Genomic DNA, 22,816 nt, shown 5'->3' with positions numbered 1-22,816 from the left:
GCCCACCTGCTCGTAAACGATTGGATTACTCTGAAGGAGGTGGACAGCAGGGAGATCTGAACTGAGGGAGGCCACCTTACGTGACTCATCCACAGGTCTGTAATGCACCCACAGAGCAGTCCTATACACCCACAGAGCAGTCCTATGCACCCACAGAGCAGTCCTATGCACCCACAGAGCAGTCCTATGCACCCACAGAGCAGTCCTATGCACCCACAGAGCAGTCCTATGCAACCACAGAGCAGTCAAATGCACCCACAGAGCAGTCCTATGCACCCACAGAGCAGTCAAATGCACCCACAGAGCAGTCAAATGCACCCACAGAGCAGTCCTATGCACCCACAGAGCAGTCCCATGGGGGAAGGGTGTGGGTCGGATCTGGGCCTCCTCCACACTGCCGTTACAGTCAGTGGGCATGGGCATGGGCATGATGTAATTATATTCACATTTGCTAACCTGCCGCTCTTTCAATTCTTTGAACTGGTCGGCATGCTTTTGCTTTTGGTGAGGTGCTTTTGCCAAGTTGGATGCGTAGGCTCTCTTGGTCTGCGTAGGTTTTAAAACATCTTTTACAGACGGGCTTTGGACAGTCCACAGTCGACAATTTCATGGACGTTTGGTATTTTCAGCCAGGGCTCTTGTTCTGTCAACGTGCAGGCTGCAGCATGCATATATGAAATTAAAAATGGTTGGCATGCCCACTATTCCTGCTGGGAGTGGAGGCAGAGCGCTGAACACACACACATGCTGCCCTGCTGTTGCACATCGACCTAACTCACAGGAAATATAGCTCTTAGTAAAACACCTTCAATCTTAAAGCACCGATACCATTAAAATGGGGTGTGGTATCGTTTTTAACGACAGGGTATCACAATACCTTTCTAGTGTTGTTATACTGTGCAACAATGCTGTAGAGTGTAGCGAAGGAACATCTCACTTTACCTCAGACAAGGCTGCGTAACCCCAAAGGTCAGTCGCACCAGCAGGGCTAGGCTGCCACGAGCAGCCGTTTGTGGAACGTGGGATAATTGCTTTCAGTTGTGGCGTGACTGCGTGTGGCCATCACCAGTGGGGCAAATCGCTCAAAAACTAGCTCAAATCGCTGACCACGCAGGCTCCTGAAACCCTATTCCTTCCCGCCAGCACACGTATCATTAATGCTTACGCACCAGAAATCAGCACCGGGTGGAGGGTGAAGGGACTGAGGGGTGCTGAAGGGAGACCACCTGGGAATTACCGCCGTTTTCAAATAACCTTTCATTCTCTCTCTCTCTCTCTCTCTCTCTCTCTCTCTCTCTCTCTCTCTCTCCTCTTTCTGCATCTCTCTCTTTAGCTGGCAGGTCAGCCAAGGCCTTGGTTTGTTTTCCCTGCGGCTGACAAACCTTAGCATGGAACCCCAGAAAGACATTAAGGGGAAAAGAGCAATGAGTTTACCTTGGGTTCGCTACAGTCGCACACATCAGGCCAAACGGTTACTGCATTTTCACGACTCCACTGATCGGAACTATATTTAGCATCGCCAACTCTCTCCCTGTCGCCATCATGCCATGGAAATGCATCCAGATGAGCTCATTTGTTAAGAGAAAAAGGGGATTTATTGCAACCAGAGTGGATACATAGAAAGCTGCTAAGTTTAAAGTTTCAATTCCCCAATATCTATTTTAGGCTGCCAGCAGGAGACTAGAGCTGCGGTCAGTGGGACCTGAGAACAAGAGGGAACGTGAACTCTTGAAACCTAAGCAGGTGTATGTGCCAGCACAGCTTTGAGATACGTGCGGAGACAAGTTACCCATTATTATTTACTGCGGTAGCAGTGACATGAACAGTTAGCTGATATCTGGACCGTTGGGACACAGACATAACAAAGAAGAGCCAGTTGGAGTTGCTATGTCTGCTCCAAAAAAGTTGAACAACAAGTATTTGTTGGCAGTAGGCGACGGGGAGCGTCAGCCAGGATGAGTGTGTCACTAGAGCAGAGCAGATATCCCGACTCCTCCATTTCCTCCCAGGAAGGACGGTCTGAGATCCAGCAGAATTCCAGCATGGCCAGCCAAAGCGTGTCCATCTGGAATAGTGTAGAGCGCAGGCGGGGGGGGGGGGGGGGGGGGGGGGGGGGGGCAGCGAGCCCAGTGTGACCTAACTCTGCATACTGTACAAACGCCATCATGCTTCTCTGCCCACCAGAGCAAGGCTCTGCATAAAACCAGACTCTGGGGCTTTTCGCTGATGTCGGGAGAAAAGGAAAACAGACGCAGATCACCCAGTAATGGAGGGAAAAGTCAACAGACAGACATTTTCCCCCCGCAAGCCCTAATCCAGCCAGATAGTTGGATGTAGTAATTATACAGTGCAATCTATCCACATATGGAAGGCAAGGCTGAACCTCCCCCATTTACTGCTGCGACTGTTAGTTGTGACAGTCCTCGCTGTCACCTTTCCGAGACAGGGATGTGCAATTCAACATGACTCAGGTCCACGTCTAACACACTGTGTGTCTCTTTCCTTTATCTATCTCATGACATCTCCATGTGGTTTATGAGACACTGAAGACAATAATTGGTGCATGACTAGAATTAGCACCAGAAAATGTTTCCATCTAGGGGTGGCCACAGTTAAATGGTTAACCGTTTAAATGTAAATGAATCCCTAACTGAACTAAGTGAATGACTGTAAAAAGTCTTATAAATAACTATTGCAACTGATATGCAAGGTGACAAGAATTATTCTTTGTCTACCAGAGTTGTGTGGGTCCACTCACATGCGACCTTAAGTCACCCAATGCATCAATTCAAGCTGACTGCAACCACTAATTCACAAACTACTAATTCTACTACCTCTGTTGTTGTTGTTTTAATTTTTGTATGTGCGCACATGCATTCTTTGGGCTAGGTAAAACTTCTAACAAACGTAGCACAAACACTCTTGTGAATTTGTGGAGGAGACTAGGCCATAAGGTCGTTAAGCCAACAAGTACCCTGTGTTATAAACTATGAGATAGTTGTATAATGGCAACAACGCATGTGGAAATATCAGCATGCAATTCAGCCAATGATGTTTTAGTAAATTATTATTACTCAAATATTGATATTAGTCTTTAGGTGATATTTGAGTAACCTGCTTGAATTTAATTTGAACTAAAACCGCACGCAAATGACCCGAATATCATTGAAAATACCTCAGTACCTCAGTGTATTGAGGAATACTGTCTAAATACCGCAACACTCACACTGGGCCTTGAGCTAGACATAATCCAAAGTCACAGAGCCCACACATGCAAGGGAAACAGCAGGTTTCAAAACCACAGCCTCTCACATTCACAAAACACACACTCATGTATACACATACACACACAGCTGAGCAGTATTGATAGTTTGGAAGATACCGGAAAGAGAAGTTATTATGATCAACATAGACCACACTGGCTGTTGAAAAAATAAACACATCACCATCTCCAAGTGCCAAAGGCAATATTCATAATGCAGGTTGATAACCAGTGTAAAAGTTTATGTTTTAGTCCAAGGATGCCTATTGCCTACCCAGGTAGCAGCTGAAAATGGACCTGGTCACTGGACCTGAGTTTGATTCTGACCCGCAGCCATTTCCCGATCCCACTCATTTCCTGTCAATCTTCACTGTCCTATCAGAAAAAGGCAAAACCCCCCCAAAAATATAACTTAAAAAAAAGAGTTAGTTGCCATCTGGACTTCTCAGACGTCCCCATTTTTTGGTTCTGTTTTCCTTTTCCTTCCTTTATCTCCATGCGGGCCGTGAGTCCCTGCTCACCTGATCCTGCACGCTTCGTCAGCAGTGAGGCTCAGCTTTCAAAGGAGCGAGCTGGAGATGACAGAGATGACCCCCCTAGCCCTGACCAAACCCTGGGGTGAGATTGGGGCGTGTGTGTGTGTGGGGGGGTGTTGGTGTCGAGTGTGTGTGTGTGTGTGTGTGTGGGGGGGGTGTGTGCAGATGCAGAGTGGTGACCACACAGGCCATGTTTGGTCATAAATCTCCTGTGACCTGCGTGGTCAGTGGGATATGAAAGGGAAGAGAAGAGAAAGAGGAAGGGGCCTCGCAGGGCTAGGATCATGTTTGTTTGTTCTGCAAGGAATAATACACTCCCAGCCTCTCGTACAGTTACGCAGCAGCCCTCCCCGGAACCCCGGGAACCCCAGCGCCACCCTGTGCGCTCCCTCCCAGCCCCTGCAGTTTACCCCCACAGGGGGCTGGGGCAGAGGGGTGCGTGGGGTGAGTGTTGTTGGATAGAGCAGGGACCTCATGTTGTCAAAAGTCTCACCCACAAACTCTGTCAACCATCTGTCCGTTGACTCCCCTGTGAACACTGAACAGTGCCTTTCATCTTGCCCTTCTTTTCAGCTGGTCAGTCGCTGAGTTTCATATTGTTTGTTCCATTTTCCCCTCTCTCTCAATCTCTCTTTTATCCTGGCAGTTGCTTTAATTTGCTCTCAATCCTTCCTGTCTGCTCTGCCTCTGCTCTCTCTCTCTCTCTCTCTCTCTCTCTCTCTCTCTGTGAGCTTTTACCGGCACATACCACAGTGGAGAGGAGAGGAGAGCAGGCAGTCCTTTCCTGCATTCTCCAGGCTGTGACTCTCCAAAAACCAGCTCTGGCACTCTGGACTCGACTGCATACTTTCCTCAATGCAAACCAGATGTGAAATTGTAATGTATGGAAGTTTTTTTTTTTTTGCTCCCCTTTTTTTGGAGAAAGAAGAATGCAGCCAAGTTCTCCTCTGACCATTCATTGTGATGTAAAAGCCTGTATTTTCACTAGCACAACTGACTTTGGTCGAATCACTGGACAAAATCATGGAGATTCAGAAATGTGTGGGACTCTATGGTTAACTCATACACACAATACCTTTGTGCCTCGTAGATCTGTAAGATGTAAGAACAGTCGGCGAAATTAAACAACTTCAGCCAGTATCTAAAACCTTTAAAGATTCGGCAGTTAAGTTAATTTGCAACGAATTAGCGCCTTGAGGAGAGAATCAGGGCTATAATCATAAGCACGAGCAGCCCCCTCTCACCATCTTCTTCTTCTTCTTCTTCTCCTTTTGTGCGCTGCCTCGTTTAGAAAAACTAGTAAATCACAGCAAGAATCCCCGTAAAACGTTAAGCTCCACAGCCTCCCCTCCCCCTCAGGGCCTGTTGGTTCCTCTCCCCCAGCACACACGGCACACACAGCTCCCATAGCACTAATGGCCCATGCGAGTGAGTCTGGTGTTACGACCAGCACTTAGCCCTGCTCCTGTGGTTCGGTCATGCAGCAATGCTCTGAACTACGGTGCTGAGGTGAGAGGCCCCTGTGCTTAATTGGAAAAGCTGGGAAGGACGATCTAGAGGGAGCGCTGGCAGAGGAATCAAACAGCGAGAGAGAGAGAGAGAGAGAGAGAGAGAGAGACAGAGAGAGAGAGAGAGAGAGAGAGGAATGGGGTTGACCTTGGCATTGTTTAATGGTTCACAGAACAACCTGTTTTCTGCAGCAGCGGTGAGAGTAGGTGGGGATTTTGTGGCGCTCTAACTCTCTCTTTCTCTCTCTTTCTTTCTTTCTTTCTTTCTTTCTGTCTTTTTCCTCAGTCTCTCTCGCTTTCTGTGGCATTAAAGGGGGAGTTTTTTTACACCTCAGTGCCCTTTTAAAAGGCCCAGAAGAGTGCAGATTACACAGGTCTCTGATGCCAGGTACTTATTTGGCGTCCCTGATGTTTACACGCTCCACATTCACGCAGGTCTGCTGGGCTGGGCTGGGCTGGGCTGGGCTGGGAGGAGCTGAGCTGAGCCAACCCCCACTACCACTACCACTCCCTCTTTTTCTCCCTCTCCCTCTCTCTCTCTCCCCTCTCTGCTCCCTCTATCGCCGTTCCCTCCTCCAGGCGGTAGTTATGGGCTCACCAGGAATGACAGGTTAGGCCTTGAGAGTCTGCTTCTCCGTCGTGCCTCTCTTCTCCCTCAAAGCCAGAAATTGTACAGGCACTCAGACCCCAAGTGCCAGACAGAGAGACAGACAGACAGACAGACAGACAGACAGACAGACAGAGGAACAAAGAGACAGACCTGGCAGCAGCACCTGCTGATCTCTTGTGTGACAGCCAGGAGTGGAAAGTTAAATGGAAAAGGCCAGCAGTTATGAGGTCTGGCAGTTCGACTGATCATTCCATTAAAGACATGTTTAGTGAGACTCTTGAAGGCTATTGTAGGGTTCCCTTGTAGATATTTTTTTTTGGTCACAAGTGGTTTTGGATTTTAACAGATTCCATGTGCTTAGAAACCAGTGTATAGTCTGTAGACTATTATTCTGTCGCCAAATCGTATCTGCTGCATGTTAAATAAAAGTAATACTAAAAGTAACCATTTAACATTAGTGTTTGTGTCTGTTCAACACTGGTGGATCTCTGTGGTATTTAGTATTCCTTGTGATCCCACCCTGTTGGATACAATGTATCTTTTTCTGTTTGAGCCTCTTAAACAGCCGACTATAAAGATTCTTTGGAAGATTCTATTTGAACTCTCTGTTGTAAGACTAACGTAAACATGTCTTGGCAGATGCCACACACTCATTTTCAGTTATAACAGTATTTTGTACATGACAGCTTCGTGCTTGATGACAGTTTTTCTGCATGTCATATAGGCCTTTATAGCATTTAAATGTTTTTCATGGCACAGTGTTTCACTTGATTTCTAGGGTACAACATTGGACACCATTTTTTGTAGGCTAGCATTTCATCAAACATTGTGTGCGGGTCAGCATTTAAAATACTATTCTGTGTGGGTAGTGTGTCATCTAACGTTATGTGTGGGTCAGCATTTCAACTACAATTATGTGTTGGCTAGCGTTTGAGATTAGCGTTAGTTTTCATGTGCAAGGTTCATGTCAGGCTTTGTGCCCGTCTGCTCAGGGGGATGTCCAGAGCAGAATCATCCATGTTGTCTGCTTGTTGCCTTTGGCCCTTGGTCGAGGCTGACTATGGCCTGCGGCGCTCCGCTCTCCCCTCTGGTTAGGGCTGTTGGCTTCACAGGGCATGTCAGTTGTGGCCTCCTGAGAGCTTGCGGACGTGCGGGTGGCCTTAGGCAATGGCTCCTCCACCAGCCCTGCCCCCCTTCCCCACCTTTGGGAAGAGGAATTCTGGGATATGTCATCTCGCGTGAAAAAAAATGTGTTTGTTTATTGGCCACACTCAATCCAAGGCTTCACGTCAACCGTGAAATAAACAGTCATGGTCGCAGGCCTACACGATAAGCAGTCCTCCGTCTGTGGGCAGGCACATTGTGAATGTCACAACGTAAGTGCAGGATTAAATAGAGATGAACTGGCATGGTTTGCATCATTTACACATTTTGTTTTGAAGTTTTGAAAAGGTTAACAAGTTTTGAAAAATTAGTTATGAGTGTGTGTGTGTGTTTGTGTGTGTGTGTGTGTGTGTGTGTTTGTGTGCGTGTGTGTGTGTGTGTGTTTGTGTGCAAGTGTGTGTGTGTATGTGCATTTGCATTAAGGATCTCTTATCTGGCCTTCATGTGCAATAGCTCCTCCGTTTCCTCCGATAAGGCTCTCTCTTGCTCGCCTTCCTCTCGTTTTCCTGCTGGTTGGCTCTTATCTGATCCCGAGAGCCAAACCCCACAGCAGTGCCAAAAGGACACACAGACGGGTTTGGGTTCTCCCCTGGTCCCCTGTGCCGTTTCCTCTCCACCATATCTTTTCTTAAGTCTCTCTCTCTCTCTCTCTCTCTCTCTCTCTCTCTCTCTCACTCGCTCTCACTTGCTCTCACTTGCTCTCACTCCCCTCTTCCCACCTCTTTACTTTGGTATCATTCTGGTCCTAGGTTCTCCCCTGATCCCCTGTGGGCCATTTTCTCTCTCTACCCTATTGGTAAGTGTCTCTCTATCTCGGTATTTCACTCTCTCTCCCTCCCTTTTTCTCTCTCTCTCTTCCTCCCTCCCTCCCTGCAAGAGTTGTGTGTCTTCTCAGCCAGATAGCTTCCTGGTCCTGTCCCTGGAATCTGTCATTTCTGGATGTGAACACTCACACCTCATTTCACGCCCTCCAACTGGCCTTTGAACGAGATACAGTCCAGATGACTGTTTTGTTTTGTCTGTCTCTGTTTGTCCCTCCATTCAAGGCTTATTTTTCCCCCAAAAACCCACAAACGAGCTTTTATGTTGGAAGCAACATTCTTAAATCAAATAGGTTTGCACCACTTGCACCACCAGCTTGGGCCTGCATGTGATGGTAGCAGGGGTGCACACTTTAGGGATTTCCTTTTCATTCTTCCTGTCAAATCTTCATTTAAAGTTCACTTCAAGTTATCATTTTTCAAGCGCGCTTTTGACATTTGGGCTTAGCCTTCAGAATGCCTGGTCAGGCAGTGGAGGCCTCAAATGATACACAGGAGAGTACAGTCGTGCATTTTCCCTGCCCTGATGCAGGCTGGCCTTCTTCCAGGAAGCTGACGGATGCTGATGTGGTGGTTGTGTGTTTATCCAAGCGCTGGTGTCTCACTGGCCAAGCGCTTTGATTTAGGACATGTCATAGGTTTCAGATCAGGCGCCAAGATTCTCTTCTCCCATATGTCACTTTCCCTCTAGTTTTCTCTCTCTCTGTCCTCTCTTTCTATTTCTCTCTCTTTCCCTCTCTCTCTCTCGTTCTCGCTCTGTCCTCCCTCTCTCTCTCTCTTTCTCCAACTGTCCTTCCTCTCTCTTTCTTTCTCTCTCTCTCTCTTTTTGTCTCTCCCTCGCTTACATCTCTCTCCCTCTGTTTCTCTGCCTCTTTATAATTTCCCTTTTAGACATTTGTATCCTCTGTGCCACTGTGCTTTGGAAACACCAGTCCAAGAGGCAGAGATGTGCCCTGCACACAGTTTATCACCACCAGGCTATTTTACACCTGGCTAAAGAACCAACATAACAAAAAGGATATACAAAGAGCCTTAGTCCAAGTGTCTTCACATTATCGGAGACTGCTTGTAATATATATGGAGTGTTACACAAATTGCCCCCTTGATATTACGCCAGCGGTGTCAGGTATCTACTGCCTTGTAATTCTTTGTAATTGTAATTTTGGAGGTGTTGACAGAAACATGTTGTAATAAAACTATTCCCAGCAGTTGCTAATGCTAGATGCTAGAACAAGATTGATCTAGTTGCTGAAACATTTTTGAGTTTGTGTGACTGTGTGTGTGTGTGTGTGTGTGTGTGTGTGATTGTGTGACTGTGTGTGTGTGTGTGTGTGTGTGTGTGTGTGTGTGTGTGTGTGTGTCTGTGTGTGTGTGTGTGTGTGTGTGTGTGTGTGTGTCTGTGTGTTTGTCTGTTTGTGTGTGTGTGTCTGTGTGTGTGTGTGTGTGTCTGTGTGTGTGTCTGTGCGTGTGTGTGTGTGTGATTGAGTGTGTGTGTGGAGAGAGAGAGACATCAGTGAGTGCTACCTCAGAGGTGGTAAGCCTGAGACTAGAAGCGTTACAGTAGACAAGTGCACGTGTGGGCCTGATTGAACTGATATCCATATTTACACCTCCAGACACATAAAACAAAGGGCAAGTGCAGCCCTCAGACAAAACAGAAAGGCACACCTGTCTTTGGTTAAGAACAACCCCCCTTTGAAGACTAAAAATGGACACAATGGATGTATATCCTGTTTGAGCTGGTGCCAAATGAGAGACCGTAGCAGGCTGAGACGTTTCCTTTGCTGATGTGTTGCACAGACTGGTGGTACTGGGACCACGTTCATAACCCCATTTTGAAACAATACTGCTTACTTTAATCAGAAGGAAGACATTTAACAGTGTTTACTGTTATGGCAAATACTAAAATTAAATAATAGTTTCGTCTCTGCTGGTAGACTCCTACCAGGCTCTTTTGTCAGGGTGGATTTGCTACAATTGCCCTTCTCCTTTGAAGAGTCGTCCCTCCAGGTTTATCGCGTTATCCTGTAAACAGTGTATGTGTGTATGCATGTATTCCTGTGTGAGGAACAGTGTAGGCATGTTTGTATTTGTTATTTGTGTGTGTGTGTGTGTGTGTGTGTGTGTGTGTGTGTGTGTGTGTGTGTGTGTGTGTGTGTGTGTGTTACACACAGAAGGCCACATTGTAGTAACGGCATCAAGAGCTTCCCGTAAGTGAAGCTCTGGTGACGATGAAGAGAAGCAGCTTCTGGACTGTCGTGGCTCTATCGCCTGCAGAAGTACACAACTCCCAACCAATAACATCTGATCTGATGCGCCTCATTTGGTCTTTCTGTCTGAAAGTGAAAGCAGTCAATGTACTTCAGCGTAGTCAGCGATAGTTCATTACAAAGTGTAATGCAATTGTAACTGGGCCAAATGTTATTTGAACTGAATTCTTTCGAGGATTGAATTCGTTTGGTGGTTAACTTAACTCTGGGCCTATTTTGAGCTCTCTCTCTCTCTAAGCATTCAACGAGTGACCACTTTGAAATTGCTTGCGTTCCTCACGTTCCTCTAACACCCATTTAACGCTCCCATCCTCTGCCTAAAGCAGCTGGGCTCCACCAGAAGGTAAGCTTGCCAGGAGTCGGAGTCAGAATAGTCAGGTTGTGGGAAGTGGGGGGGGGGGGGGGGGTTGTCAGTTTAGTTGACTTGTTTGGAATGTAGGGGAAAGCGCCTTCTGCTGTAGCTGGGGATTACATATTATCACCATCACTCCTTGGCTATCTCCAGCACCACCATCTCTCTCTGTTACTACTCCCCCCCCCCCATGTGCTCCAGAAAACACACGTTGCAGTCCTGTCACTCCCCCCCAAGAATCTCCCCAACCCAAGCACATGTCCTCCAGACAGCGAAAGACTCGGAGGAGATAACAGACAGGAGGAGGCAAATGTTTACGAGTTTGGCACGTGGACAGACAGAATGTCTTAAACTATGCTCCTCAATGCCGTATTTGGGACCTGAAGCGTTGTTGGGGTGGGAGGGTGGGGGGTTTATTTGAGTCATGGTATTTATGTGAAATTGCGCACGCACACACACACACACACACACACACACACACACACACACACACACACACACACACACACACACACATTACATTGCCTCAGAGCTGGTTTCTGGGTCATGTTCCCCTGCGTAGGGTAGGAAGAGAACTTAGGCTGATTTCCTGTAACCCTTGGTGTTGCCGTGGCGCGTATCCCACACTTACCCCACACAGATTGACGCGGTCAGCTTTCTGGTATTTGCCCATGTTTTTTTTTTTACCACAAACCTTTTCCACTTAGTCACAGAATCTCCCTGCTCTGAGAGGTGGAATTCCTTACTGGTGGAGTTCATTGTGAAAAACAAGGAAAGACGCGAGCACAGCTCCATAACTCTTCCCTTCCTTGCCTTCCCCTTCTTTCTTTTCTTCTCCTCTGCTCTTTTCTCCTACTCTTCTCTTCTCTCTTCTCCTTTTCCTCTGTTTTCTTCTCTCTCTGAAGTAAGCAGGCACTGGCACTGGCTTTTGGTGCAGGAAAAACAGGGACTGTTGGCACAAGTCTTTCTTCCCAGCTTCTGGGTTCAATCACTTCTGTGCTTCAAGCCCTCAGGTCGAGCATGACGTCATTATGCCGGGTGGTGAGAGCTAGGGTCACTCAGACTACTAGCCCTGAGGTCAGCCTAGCCTGTCTAAACAGTCCAATCCCTCTCGCTCGCTCTCTCTCTCTCACTCTCTTCTTTTTCTCACCGCTTTTTGCTTGAGCTGGGCTCATGTGATGTTTTAAATGCTATACACAGATTTGCCAAAACAAACCCTCCACCCTTGGCAAAAAAAACATGTATATTTATGTATCAGAGGCTGGAATCTTCGAAAGCATAATGTACCCATCCGTTGCTGAGAAGAGACCTATGCTGCCTAATATTTAGCCATGGCTAGCAGGTTAGTCTTTTTAACTGAAGCCCTTGGGTCTCTGGAGCCCATAGATACACTTGCAGTGAGGACTGAGAGGCACTGAGCGCCAGCTTGGCCTTTGTAGATGGAAGCATCTCCCTGTACAACACTGTTGATTCTTTCCAGGCTCCATAAACAGCTTGTCCCGCGATGAAACGTATGAGGTGCAACTCAGCCCGTCCAGGCCAAATTAAGGAGTACATGCCGCAGCAACCCGTCGCTCTCCATCAAAGCTCAAAGCGAACCTCCTCCATCCCGATGCGGTTAGTTTACAAACTCATTGATACAAATGAACCTCCCAGACCCCTTCAGGTCAACTTCTCAGCCCAGTCATTTTTGGGAGCTCGTCGCAGTGATGTGTGGACCAAGGCCCACTGCGTGTGGATGAGTCAGGGTTTGGCTCGGTTTGGAGCTCAGGCAGGAAGTGGAGGCCCTGTGAGTCCAGTGGGAGTTGCTGGCCTTTGGAGCGGAAGCCAAGATGGGATTCTGCTGCGCGTTAAACGTGATTCAACTCAAGTTCACATGTGGAAAACATTTGAAATCATATCCACCAGTACTACAGTACGTCACTGGAACACCTTTACTGTGGACTTAATTGGGGCTGGAGTCTAGTTGTGAATGGAAGGTTATTCCTTGTTCAGGATATGAGGATTCAGTGTGTTCTGGACTAAAGACAGATGGTATGGTCATGGTCACCTGATGACTCAATGCTACATTCAGTATAAATGATTATTTACATTCACCTTTTCTCTCTTACCTGAAAATCTTATTCAGGGGGTGTTACAGTACAGGTAAAATAATATTTTAGTTTTTTTGTTTTGATTTTGGGTGCTCCCTGGGAGTCAAATCCATTACCCGAGTCTTTACAGCACCTCTCTCTTCTTCCTCAGCTTCAAGAACAGCATTTATGTTCACCACACATTCAGCGTCATTTTTTAATGTAGGGCAGAGGAGATAGTGCCCGGATCCAGCACCTGCTTGGAGTCATTACAGTGATAAGACACACTCACTGCGATGGCCCAGAGGAACACTGGCTGGGTGTAAAGGGACCCGTCAGCCCCCGGAGGAGAGGAGATCAGATGGCCTCATTAGGAGGGGAACCGGGGCCCCTAATGACGGGAACCAGGGCTGACTGAGGGCTACTAGTGCCTTTTAACTCTCGCGTTCCCTAATTTATCTCCACCTTCACCTCAAAGCAGCGCCTTGAGTGGCTCTTACATGCCGCTAAGTGGTGTCATCTTAAGCGGAGCATGTCAGACAGAATATTTATGATTGCCAGGAGCTGCCAGGGTGTAAGGTTTTTCTCCGTCTGTAGTTTTTTTTCTCTCTTTTTTTTCTCTCTTTTAATCTGAGCCATTGCTCGGCCTCAATCATGTTGCCTTTGTCTCACTGCAGGGGATGACAAATGAGGTAACCTGAGGATGTTTTTGTTGGTTGCTTTCTTTTGTCTCATCCTTCGTTCACGCCAGTGATTAAGCGTCTACACCATAGAAGGGGGGTATGTTTTTTTTTGGGGGGGGGAGGAGTTGATGGGGGGGGTCAGTGGAGGAGAGACATGCAAGTCTACCCAGTGGTTGAAACAGATACTCCATGTTTATGCTGCCAGAGTTCTGTACAGTATCATGTATTACAAAGACTTCCCTCCTTTTCTCATCAAATGTTTCGGCAACCAGATAGCGTTGCTGCAGTGCTGGTACAATGTTATTATGAGTCGTGAACACCAACATAATTGTATAGGCCTATGTCAACTTTGAATTGACTTTGTGTGATTGTTTGAAATTGTGATGGTGGCTGGAACCATAGCATACACCTCTGTGTTAAGACTCAATGAGGGAGATTTGTGTGTTTGTGTGTGTGTGTGTGTGTGTGTGTGTGTGTGTGTGTGTGTGTGTGTGTGTGTGTGTGTGTGTGTATATGCTTCTATGTTTGTGCAAGTTCATCTGCAATGTAATTGTTGTCCTGTGTGTGTGGGGCAGGAGAGAGAGAGTAAAGTTTGTGTATATATTGTGCTATCCTTCTCTCGGGCTGTCCTAATCTCCATAGGTGGTCTCCAGATTCACCGTTTAAATATTCCCTCATAAATATTTACAGGTGCTAATGTATATGTGCCCCAAAGCAAAGCAATGATAGTTTTCTCCATTGGGTGATCTGAAGGGACTCTGGGCCAAGCTATTTTCCGATCCTTTAATCATGAAGTTTCAGACGCACAAGAGGGATTGATGACATGGCAGTTTGGCGGAGTAGACAGAGAAATATGCACAGCCTGTCCCTTTGTTTCCCCCGTCATCACAGTCATCAAATTATATAGCTGTTTTGTTTTCTCTATGCCTCAGTAGAGACATCTCTCTCTCTCTCTCTCTCTCTCTCTCTCTCTCTCTTTTTTGTCTTCTCCATCTCTCTCTAGCTCTCTCTCCCTGTCTCTTTCACCCTCTCCAACTCTTTTTCTTGCTCACATGAAGACGGGATTTTTCACTCACATTGTTTTCTCTCATTGCAGGAGCAAAATCCTAGTGAGGTGACCATGAGTGAGAAGTTCGACTGTGACCACTGCAAGGAGTCCCTGTATGGACGGAAGTACATCCAGTCGGAGGACAACCCCTACTGCATTCCCTGCTACGACAGCCTGTTCGCCAACACCTGCGATGAGTGCAAGGAGCTCATCGGCCACGACGCCAGGGTAAGAGAGACGTCAGGGAATCTGAATGTGTCACGACACCACACACACACTCTCCAGCTGTCTCTCAGGATGACTAGAGTTAGCATGTGTGCTAACACGCCAAGAGATATCCTCTTGTTGACCTGTTGATTATCTGTGCTCTATGATGATCTCAAAATGCTAATTCTACCGTATTAGATTCAAGTGTAGTGTCAATGTGAAGTGGGGTAAAAGCCAATGAAATGCAGTTATGTTTGAAACTACTAAGTTAACTTTACAGGGAATATGAACTTACTTGTTTGTGTTCTGTAAAATCATGATTAGCAAAGTGAGTCAATAGTACTTTATGTGGTTTTGGGAGTATGTTAGAATTTACAGAGTATCTCAAATAAGACAACGAGACATGCAGAGAGACATGCATGCACCATATAATGATGTGGCTGGGAAGCTATTATGGCTGCAGCTGTGGGATACAGTATTGGACTGTCTGTCACCAAACTCTTAACTGTTCTGCTTCTGGGTTTAATGTGTCTGTTTGGGAGGCCTGTTGAGAAACGTAAGTCAGCTTTTTAATGATGCAATTTACTACTGGATAGGGCCAGTTAGCTCCACTTATAAAGCCCCTATTCCGTCCTATTCAGTTTAAGCAACCATGTGTGAAACCGTAGGTTAAATGCTTCTGCGATCCAAAAAGGAGAGAAGCACTAATCCGTTGTTAATGTCAAGCACAAACAAGAGAGAGTGGGAGCTGCCTCCTTCTCTGCTGTCAGTACATATTCAGGGACAGTTTCCAGGGCTGGCCCAGTTCAAGCCACCACACCAGTGTTCACAAACAACAGAGCCCAGACAGCCAACAGTAAATGAACTCTGGTGTTTGTCTTGGCCATTTCTCCGGCACACAATAAAGTCAGCGTTTGTGTCCCAACATGGCCGCTTCCCCCTCTCCTCTTCTCACTGTAATGATCTGTTTGCATATTTTACATGACGAGCTGACCCACTTCTAACTCTGGCTCACTTCCTGACATGCTGGGAGTGAATTGCCATCATGGGTTTGCTTATTTAACAAATCCACTGCGAGATGAGACCCTGGTCAGACATTTATTGGGCTTTAAAGCAGCAGTAAGGAGTTTCGGTCAGAAACTAGCCATCCAAGCTATGTCTGGGCGTCAAACATGCTTTCATGCTGCATTTATAGTCAACATTTGGTTTGGCTTTCATTTCTGTTTTAAGCTCCACATAACATTTATTTGTCTTGCTAGTTTAAAGTCTAAAGTATCATGTGTTTATTGTGTTTCAACTTTGCAATGTGTTAACTGTGCTTCCAAGCTGTGTGTACATACTGTGTGACTCCATGCTACGTTTGGCATGGTAATGTTATAGTCAGCTATGTAAAGACAGTATGGGACATGAGGTCTGTGACAGGTACAGGTACAGGTACAGGTACAGGTACAGGTACAGGTAGAGGTACAGCCACAGGTACAGGTACAGGTACAGGTACAGGTACAGGTACAGCCACAGGTACAGCCACAGGTACAGGTACAGGTTGTGCAAAGCAGACCACCAGCAGCGGTAGAGATTGTACAAATTCCAGAGATCAGATGATAACATGAACAGCAAACTAATCTGGCAAAAGCACCAGGTATGAGCTCACCATCTCCTCTGATGCAGTGTGTAACGTTCTCCCCGTCTCTGCCCCCCCTGTGCTACGCTAGGAGCTGTTCTACGAGGAGCGGCACTACCACGAGCACTGCTTCCGCTGTTTTCGCTGCGACCGCTCGCTAGCCGACGAGCCGTTCACCAGCCAGGATGACTCACTGCTGTGCAACGACTGCTACTGCAACGAGTTCTCCTCCAAGTGTGTGGCCTGCGACAAGACCGTCATGCCAGGTGGGTCTGACCGCAAGAACACTTTGCTTTCTCTCACGCTTCCTCGCCCTCGTCGTCACTCGTTCCCCCTGGCGCTCTTGAATGGCACATACACTTTTCACCCCCGGTGATGTGATGCTGAGGCTGACGCAGGTTTACAGGCCACTAAATGAACCCTAAGCCGCAGGTACGCGTGTAACATAAGATGAAGAGCATTAAAGCTGTGGAGGAAGCGAGGAGGAGCAGGAGGGAGCAGGCTGGCAGTGAAGAGGGGTGCAAGTAGCATGACTAAGCTGAGAGAATGAATGAATGAATAGAGGGAAAGGGGAAAAGAACGGAAAAAAGAAATAGCGAATGTGAGATGCGATGAGATAAGAGAGAGAGAGAGAGAGACAGAGTAAGGACCGAGCCATAATGGGAGTGACCGAGAGAACAGAGAGATGGCCTAGTGTTGAGCAGTTAGTGTCAAGGCTGGAAGTGACTGAGTAATTGCCAGTTTGCCTGACATGCTGTCTCTCATCCAAATCCCTGTGCCTGGATGGCTGCCATGGCTCCGATGATAACAAGAGATTAGCCCGTGAAGTAGTTTAGCGGGACTGTAGCAGCCAATGCAGTCGTAAAATAGCAAATGATTCCTGGAAAAAATTACTAGTGTGTGTGCTTTTCGTCTCTCGCTCTTTCATGGTAGAGCTATTTCTCTTTTTTTCTGTTAAAAAAGAAGAAGACGACAGCGTCAGTTACTGTGGCGTGTCAGTAATCCTGCAGAGTGCAAACTCTTTCGCCAGACCGACATAGGGAAGGGCCTTTGGCTTCAGATCACAGTAAGCTTGTTGTAGGTTGGCCTGTATTCAAGAGGATGAGGTGTTAAAAAGCATAATTGCCTGTCTCATTGATAAAAAGGGTTTCAATATTACTTTAAAAACATCAATTTGACTTTTATATATTGAGTCTTACCAGCTTAGAATAGCCGTGAATGTCTTTATTTTCACTGGTGTCCTTGCAAAAGCTTTAGCATTTTGCAAGGGTCAGTCCCTCTATGTTCTAATATTACATCCCAGTCCGCGGGTTGATCTCAAGTGCTTGTATCCGAAGTTCAACAGCATCTCAGTTTTATTATCCCTGTGGGTTTAGAGGATAACGTTTCTTAGAACTCTTCAGTATTTTACAAAGTGCAGTCGCACAGGAAAAGACAATGGCTTATCGCTTCCATTGTTATTCGTTCTTGTTCAATCAGATGGATGCCTTTGAACATTGAAACCACTTAAACCATTTTTGTATCTGAGCCTTTTTGGTCTCTCTGCATGTATTTGTTTTTGTTCTCTCACTCTGTCTTTTTTTTTTCTACCTATTCCCCTTAATTTTTAGTGGACTGTCCTTCAAGTAAGTCGTTCAATTACAAGCGGGATTACGTGGCCTATTTCTCATTCTCAGTGTAAATCTACACTTATCCTGCTAATAGGCTCCCTTTGTGTAGCGCTGCGTGAGCCTTTTGATCTGTGGAAAGTAGTGAAGTGCTGTGGATTACAGAGGTCATCCGTCAGCCCCTCTCATCATCAGCCATCTCTCCCCCCTACTGTCACTGGTCCAGCCTGACCCTTCCCAACGCCTCACTGACCCCTTTTCCATTAAAGTCTTAATGTAGCATCAAAGTGACTTTGAATTTAACATATACAGTTCTTCATGTATATCGTATGAATTTTAAGGCCCGGTGCACACAAAAAACACCCTTTTTTCTTCCCCTATGACTAACTACTTCCCTTAGTATAGATATATGGATGGTAGAAGATGTGATGTATATGACTCAATGTCAAGTCAAGTCAAGTCTTTTATTGTCAGATACACAGAACAACAGAGTCGGACTGGGCCCTGAAATTCTTAGGACAGGACAACGTACCACACTACCATAACATAACATAACAAGACATAACATAACATAACATATAAACATATAAGTACTCCAACATGATATGTGATATGATATGATATGTCAGAAAGGGTTCAGTGAGGCACAGGTGGCTGTGTATTATTGTGTTATTGCACGTATAGGGTATGGGTGGCTGTTGTAAACCTGTTATTGTGTTATAAGTGGCTGTGTTAATGTGTTTTTGTGTTATAAGTAGCTGTGTTAATGTTTTTTTGCCGCGGTGTTCTCACAGGCACGAGGAAGCTGGAGTACGGCGGATCCACGTGGCATGAGAGCTGCTTCATCTGCCACAGCTGTGAGCAGCCCATCGGCTCCAAGTCCTTCATCCCGGACAAGGACGAGCACTACTGTGTGCCCTGCTACGAGAACAAGTTTGCACCACGCTGCACACGCTGCAAGCAGGTCAGTGGAAAATACCCCCCCCCCCCCACACACACACACACACAGACTCACGTACTCACATACTCACACACACTGAAATGAAGGACTGGGGTAAGGTCTGGTTTAAATAAGTCATACAACATACCACACACCAACACATTTATTGTTATTGTATACTGAGATTGTGAAGACGGTTGTATGCTGATGCTACATCCCAAAAGAATGCAAACATTGACCTCCCACTGCATTTGCACACACACTGATGCATCCTGGGTAAGATGTCATCACAAGACACGAAAGATACTTACGATTGTTGATGATACAGTTTAACGTGTCACTTAGCATGAGGCGAGTTCAAAAGAATTCCAGAAAGATATCCTTAAGGAATTAGAATCTCGTGGTTTCTACTGAGCAGAACAGATATAAGATTTATCTCTCTTTTTATGAAGCATTTGGTTGATGGGCGTCACGTTAGTCAGAGGGTTTCTGTTATTTCCTTCCTTATGTGCCTTGGGCTTGTGTATTGCATTATTCTAAACGAAACTTGCTAGCGTTGCATCAACCATGCCAGTCTAGACACGACTGGCCCGGGATCTCTGTGTTCCCTGCATGTGTGCGTCATGTTCCTGTTGCATCACTGCTTTGGCTTCGTCAACGCCTTCCTATAACCACCATGGCGGGGAAAGACCTGGCATCTCTATCAATCACATTGACCATGTGGTCAGGCACAGGAAGAGATAAGCACACATGAGACGAGAAGCCACCCCTTTTGTGTGCCACTGATACACTTGCACTGCCAGCCACCCTAGGTGTGTCAAAACCAGCAGGTATCTTTTGGCACAGGCCTATTAAGAGTCAAACACAGTCGCATTACGAGCACATCTGCTGCGGATCCACCTCATGTGACTAAGAAGTGGGTATGCCCAGGAAACACCCTGTGTGTGATGCTGGCAAGGGGAGGCATTTTCCATAGCTCGGCCATTTAGGTTTGAGATAAGAGATACAAAAGCCGACGTTTTTATCAGGGCTGAGTCATGCCTTAACTGACGTCCATATTAGTCTCACTGAACCCTTGAATCACAGCTTCTCTCCTGGACTGCTGAGTGTTACACCACCCTTTTGCTCTGGTGAAACATTAACCATTTAAATCACACTTTGGAAATGCCGTGGTTAGCACTTTGCTCATATAGGTAACAGCTGGGGATTTGGTCACACACACACACACAGATTTGGTCACAGCTGACGCATGGATGATGAGTGTTACTGCTAGAGTGTTAGACGCGATAATGATAGAGGACAGATGTCTGTGTTGTGAAACAATGGGACCATAGTTCCTGTCGCTGGACTGGGGGATCAATGTGCCAACAACACTGAGATCATGGATTTAATTCCCTTGGGGAACACATTTATATTAAATGCATCCCTATATTGAAAGTCGTTTTGGATAAAAGCATCTGTTTATTATTGAACAACTATGTTATTGTATATGCTATAGCAACAGAAATAATACGTCCTGTGTGAAATGTGTTTTGAAGAGGGGATCTTACAGTAACTCCACTTGAGTTAACATGGGAATGACAGTGATAATACCACTGTTCATCAATGCCTACTCTACTTTCAGGTGTTGTCCAAAGGTGGTGTGACCTACCGAGAGGAGCCGTGGCACAAGGAGTGTTTCGTGTGCACGGGCTGCAAGATCCAGTTAGCCGGTCAGCACTTCACCTCTCGTGACGAGAGTCCCTACTGTCTGAAGTGCTTCGGCAACTTGTATGCCAAGAAGTGTGAGGCCTGTGAAAAACCAATCACAGGTAACCTGCCTTTGTTCCAAAATAGAATCAAAGAATCTATTGGTCGAATAGTGTACTCTTTGTGTCTCTCATCACTGGTGATTAGAAATGCTGTTACAAAGCGGAGATTAATATTTCAAAAACATTACTTAACATTTTATGAGCATTTCATACACATTTAAGGAGTCTGACCATTTGTTTCATATGAACTATACTACACATACATATTCCATGAAAAACATTTCAGTTGTGTAACGTCTCAGATCAAATATCTGAAAAGAAGTGTCCACCCATAACTGTAAAAATCGAAACACCAGAGTTGGTATCTCAGCACGTTCCAGAAATAACACCTCTGAGGGTGCCACCCTAACAGCTGTTGTTCCTGTGTGCATGTGTGCATGTGTACATGCATGCGTGTGTGTGTGTGTGTGTGTGTGTGTGTGTGTGTGTGTGTGTGTGTGTGTGTGTGTGTGTGTGTGTGTGTGTGTGTGTGGTGTGTGTGTGTGTGTGTGTGTGTGTGTGTATGTGTGTGTACATGCAGGTTTTGGAGGAGGGAAGTACATCTCTTTTGAGGAGCGTCAGTGGCACCAGCCCTGCTTCACCTGCTCGCGCTGCTCCGTGTCGCTGGTGGGAGCTGGCTTCTTCCCTGATGGAGAAGAGATCCTCTGCCGTGACTGCAACACCAAACTATAGAGCCAAAGCCCACATTAGACAAACATTAGCCCCCATCACCACTGCATGCAACTGCTGCAATACCACCGCCTGCCCCCAGTCCTACCCTCTCCTCTCCTCTCTTCTTCTCTTCCCTCTTCTCCTCTTCTCTCCTCCCCTCTGCCTTCCTCCCCTCTCCTCCCCTCCCCTCCTCTCCTCCCCCCCTCCTCTCCTTTCCTCTCCTCTCAGCCCTGTTAAACTCAATGCCTTATGCCCACTTAGCACTGCTAACATCCCTACACACACACACACACATTCACATACACACACGCTCAGGCTCACAAACACACACACACACACACACACACACACACACACACACACACACACACACACACACACACGTGCACACACACGACATCTCCCCCCTGCCTCAGGTCACGTTTATCCAAACCCTGAACTCTCACCCAGGTGCCTCATCAACCCCTCCAAACAAAGGAGCCGTCTGTGTTCTTTGGCTGATAAATCACAGATGCAGTCTCTTTCAAACATTCCACACCAACAGTAATAACAACAAAGACAGACTATTTGGGAAACAATGGCCTTAATATTTTTACAAACAAAAAAATCAATTTTCTTGTTGTTCATTTAGTGGGAGCATGTTAGCTCTACGAGTTATGTGTATTCCTCTGCTATCCTGTTCACTATGTTTGTCACTTAGCGAGATCTTTCATGTGTGCTTTGAAACTCCATCTTTAATGGATAACCACCACATACTGACATCCTCCCCTTCAGACCAGGAAAAACAACACGCCAGAGTGGAAATATGTATGAAACAGTGAAAAGAGGGCTCTTTCAAATGCAGGTCCTATGATGAATACAATGTGCACATATTCTGTTACAACAAACCATAGAATGGTATGCCAGCTATGCATAAATATCATTGGCCTGAATTTAGGAGTGTGTGTCATGTAATTGAGAGTTTGGTGAACAGGATGTTTGAAATATGAAATGTTTGTGTGAGAGATCCTTTAAAAGCTGTAAGGTCAGAGCACTTTTTTCGGTTTGTTTTGAGCTACATTAATGAATACTGTTTTTTTCCATTTGTTCTGTATTAACATCCATTCATTTCCATGTTACACTCTTTGTATATATTTTGTATTTTATTTAAATCCTGTCATCACTATAGTATTGTTTGAAATGGGGGGGGGGGGGGGGGGGGGGGGGGATTAAGACTTAAGACTCCATGAGATAAAATAGTTTGGCAGCAAAATCACAAGCCTTAGTATAAAACACACGCTCATGCCAAAAAGGAACCATGTTCTACGTTGCCAAGCATGTTCTGTGACAGAAAGAGTCTTTGACACATGTATCCATGGCACAGACATCCATGTATTTGCACTATGGATGGAATAATCACACATAACCAGGGTTAATATCCACGTAAAAAAATCCACAGAATCATGTATACTTTATTGTATGTATAGATGCATCACACAGACCACTTCATATCTTCTAAGAACTACAGTGTATTTCCCTTTGTCTTGTTTCAATACTTTCCAATACTAAATTCATAATGAATCATCAGCTGTTTTGTTTGTTTGTTAATTTGTATGTGTTTGTTTATTTCTTCTTTGTCTTTATTTACTACTTCTACGAGAGCCACAGTTGCTC

The 22,816-nt window shown here is 46.0% G+C and overlaps 1 protein-coding gene across 1 annotated transcript in view; it reads left to right on the top strand.

Annotated features, from left to right (window-relative positions):
- Nucleotides 1-21,184, top strand: part of fhl3a (four and a half LIM domains 3a) — a gene marked incomplete at its 3' end in the record, with an annotated part of 37,635 nt that extends 16,451 nt beyond the window's left edge. Inside the window, exons 2-6 of the mRNA XM_080858537.1 lie at nt 14,375-14,554; nt 16,246-16,420; nt 18,556-18,725; nt 20,326-20,512; nt 21,033-21,184. Coding sequence (XP_080714663.1) covers nt 14,399-14,554; nt 16,246-16,420; nt 18,556-18,725; nt 20,326-20,512; nt 21,033-21,184 — 840 coding nt within the window. The 5' untranslated portion in view covers nt 14,375-14,398. The remainder of the gene's footprint in view (nt 1-14,374; nt 14,555-16,245; nt 16,421-18,555; nt 18,726-20,325; nt 20,513-21,032) is intronic.
- Between the last annotated feature and the right edge of the window lie 1,632 nt (nt 21,185-22,816).

Source organism: Sprattus sprattus, assembly GCF_963457725.1.
Source record: "Sprattus sprattus genome assembly, chromosome: 19".
In the NCBI taxonomy this organism is placed as follows: Eukaryota; Metazoa; Chordata; class Actinopteri; order Clupeiformes; family Clupeidae; genus Sprattus; species Sprattus sprattus.
This window is presented reverse-complemented; position numbering and strand designations above follow the sequence as displayed.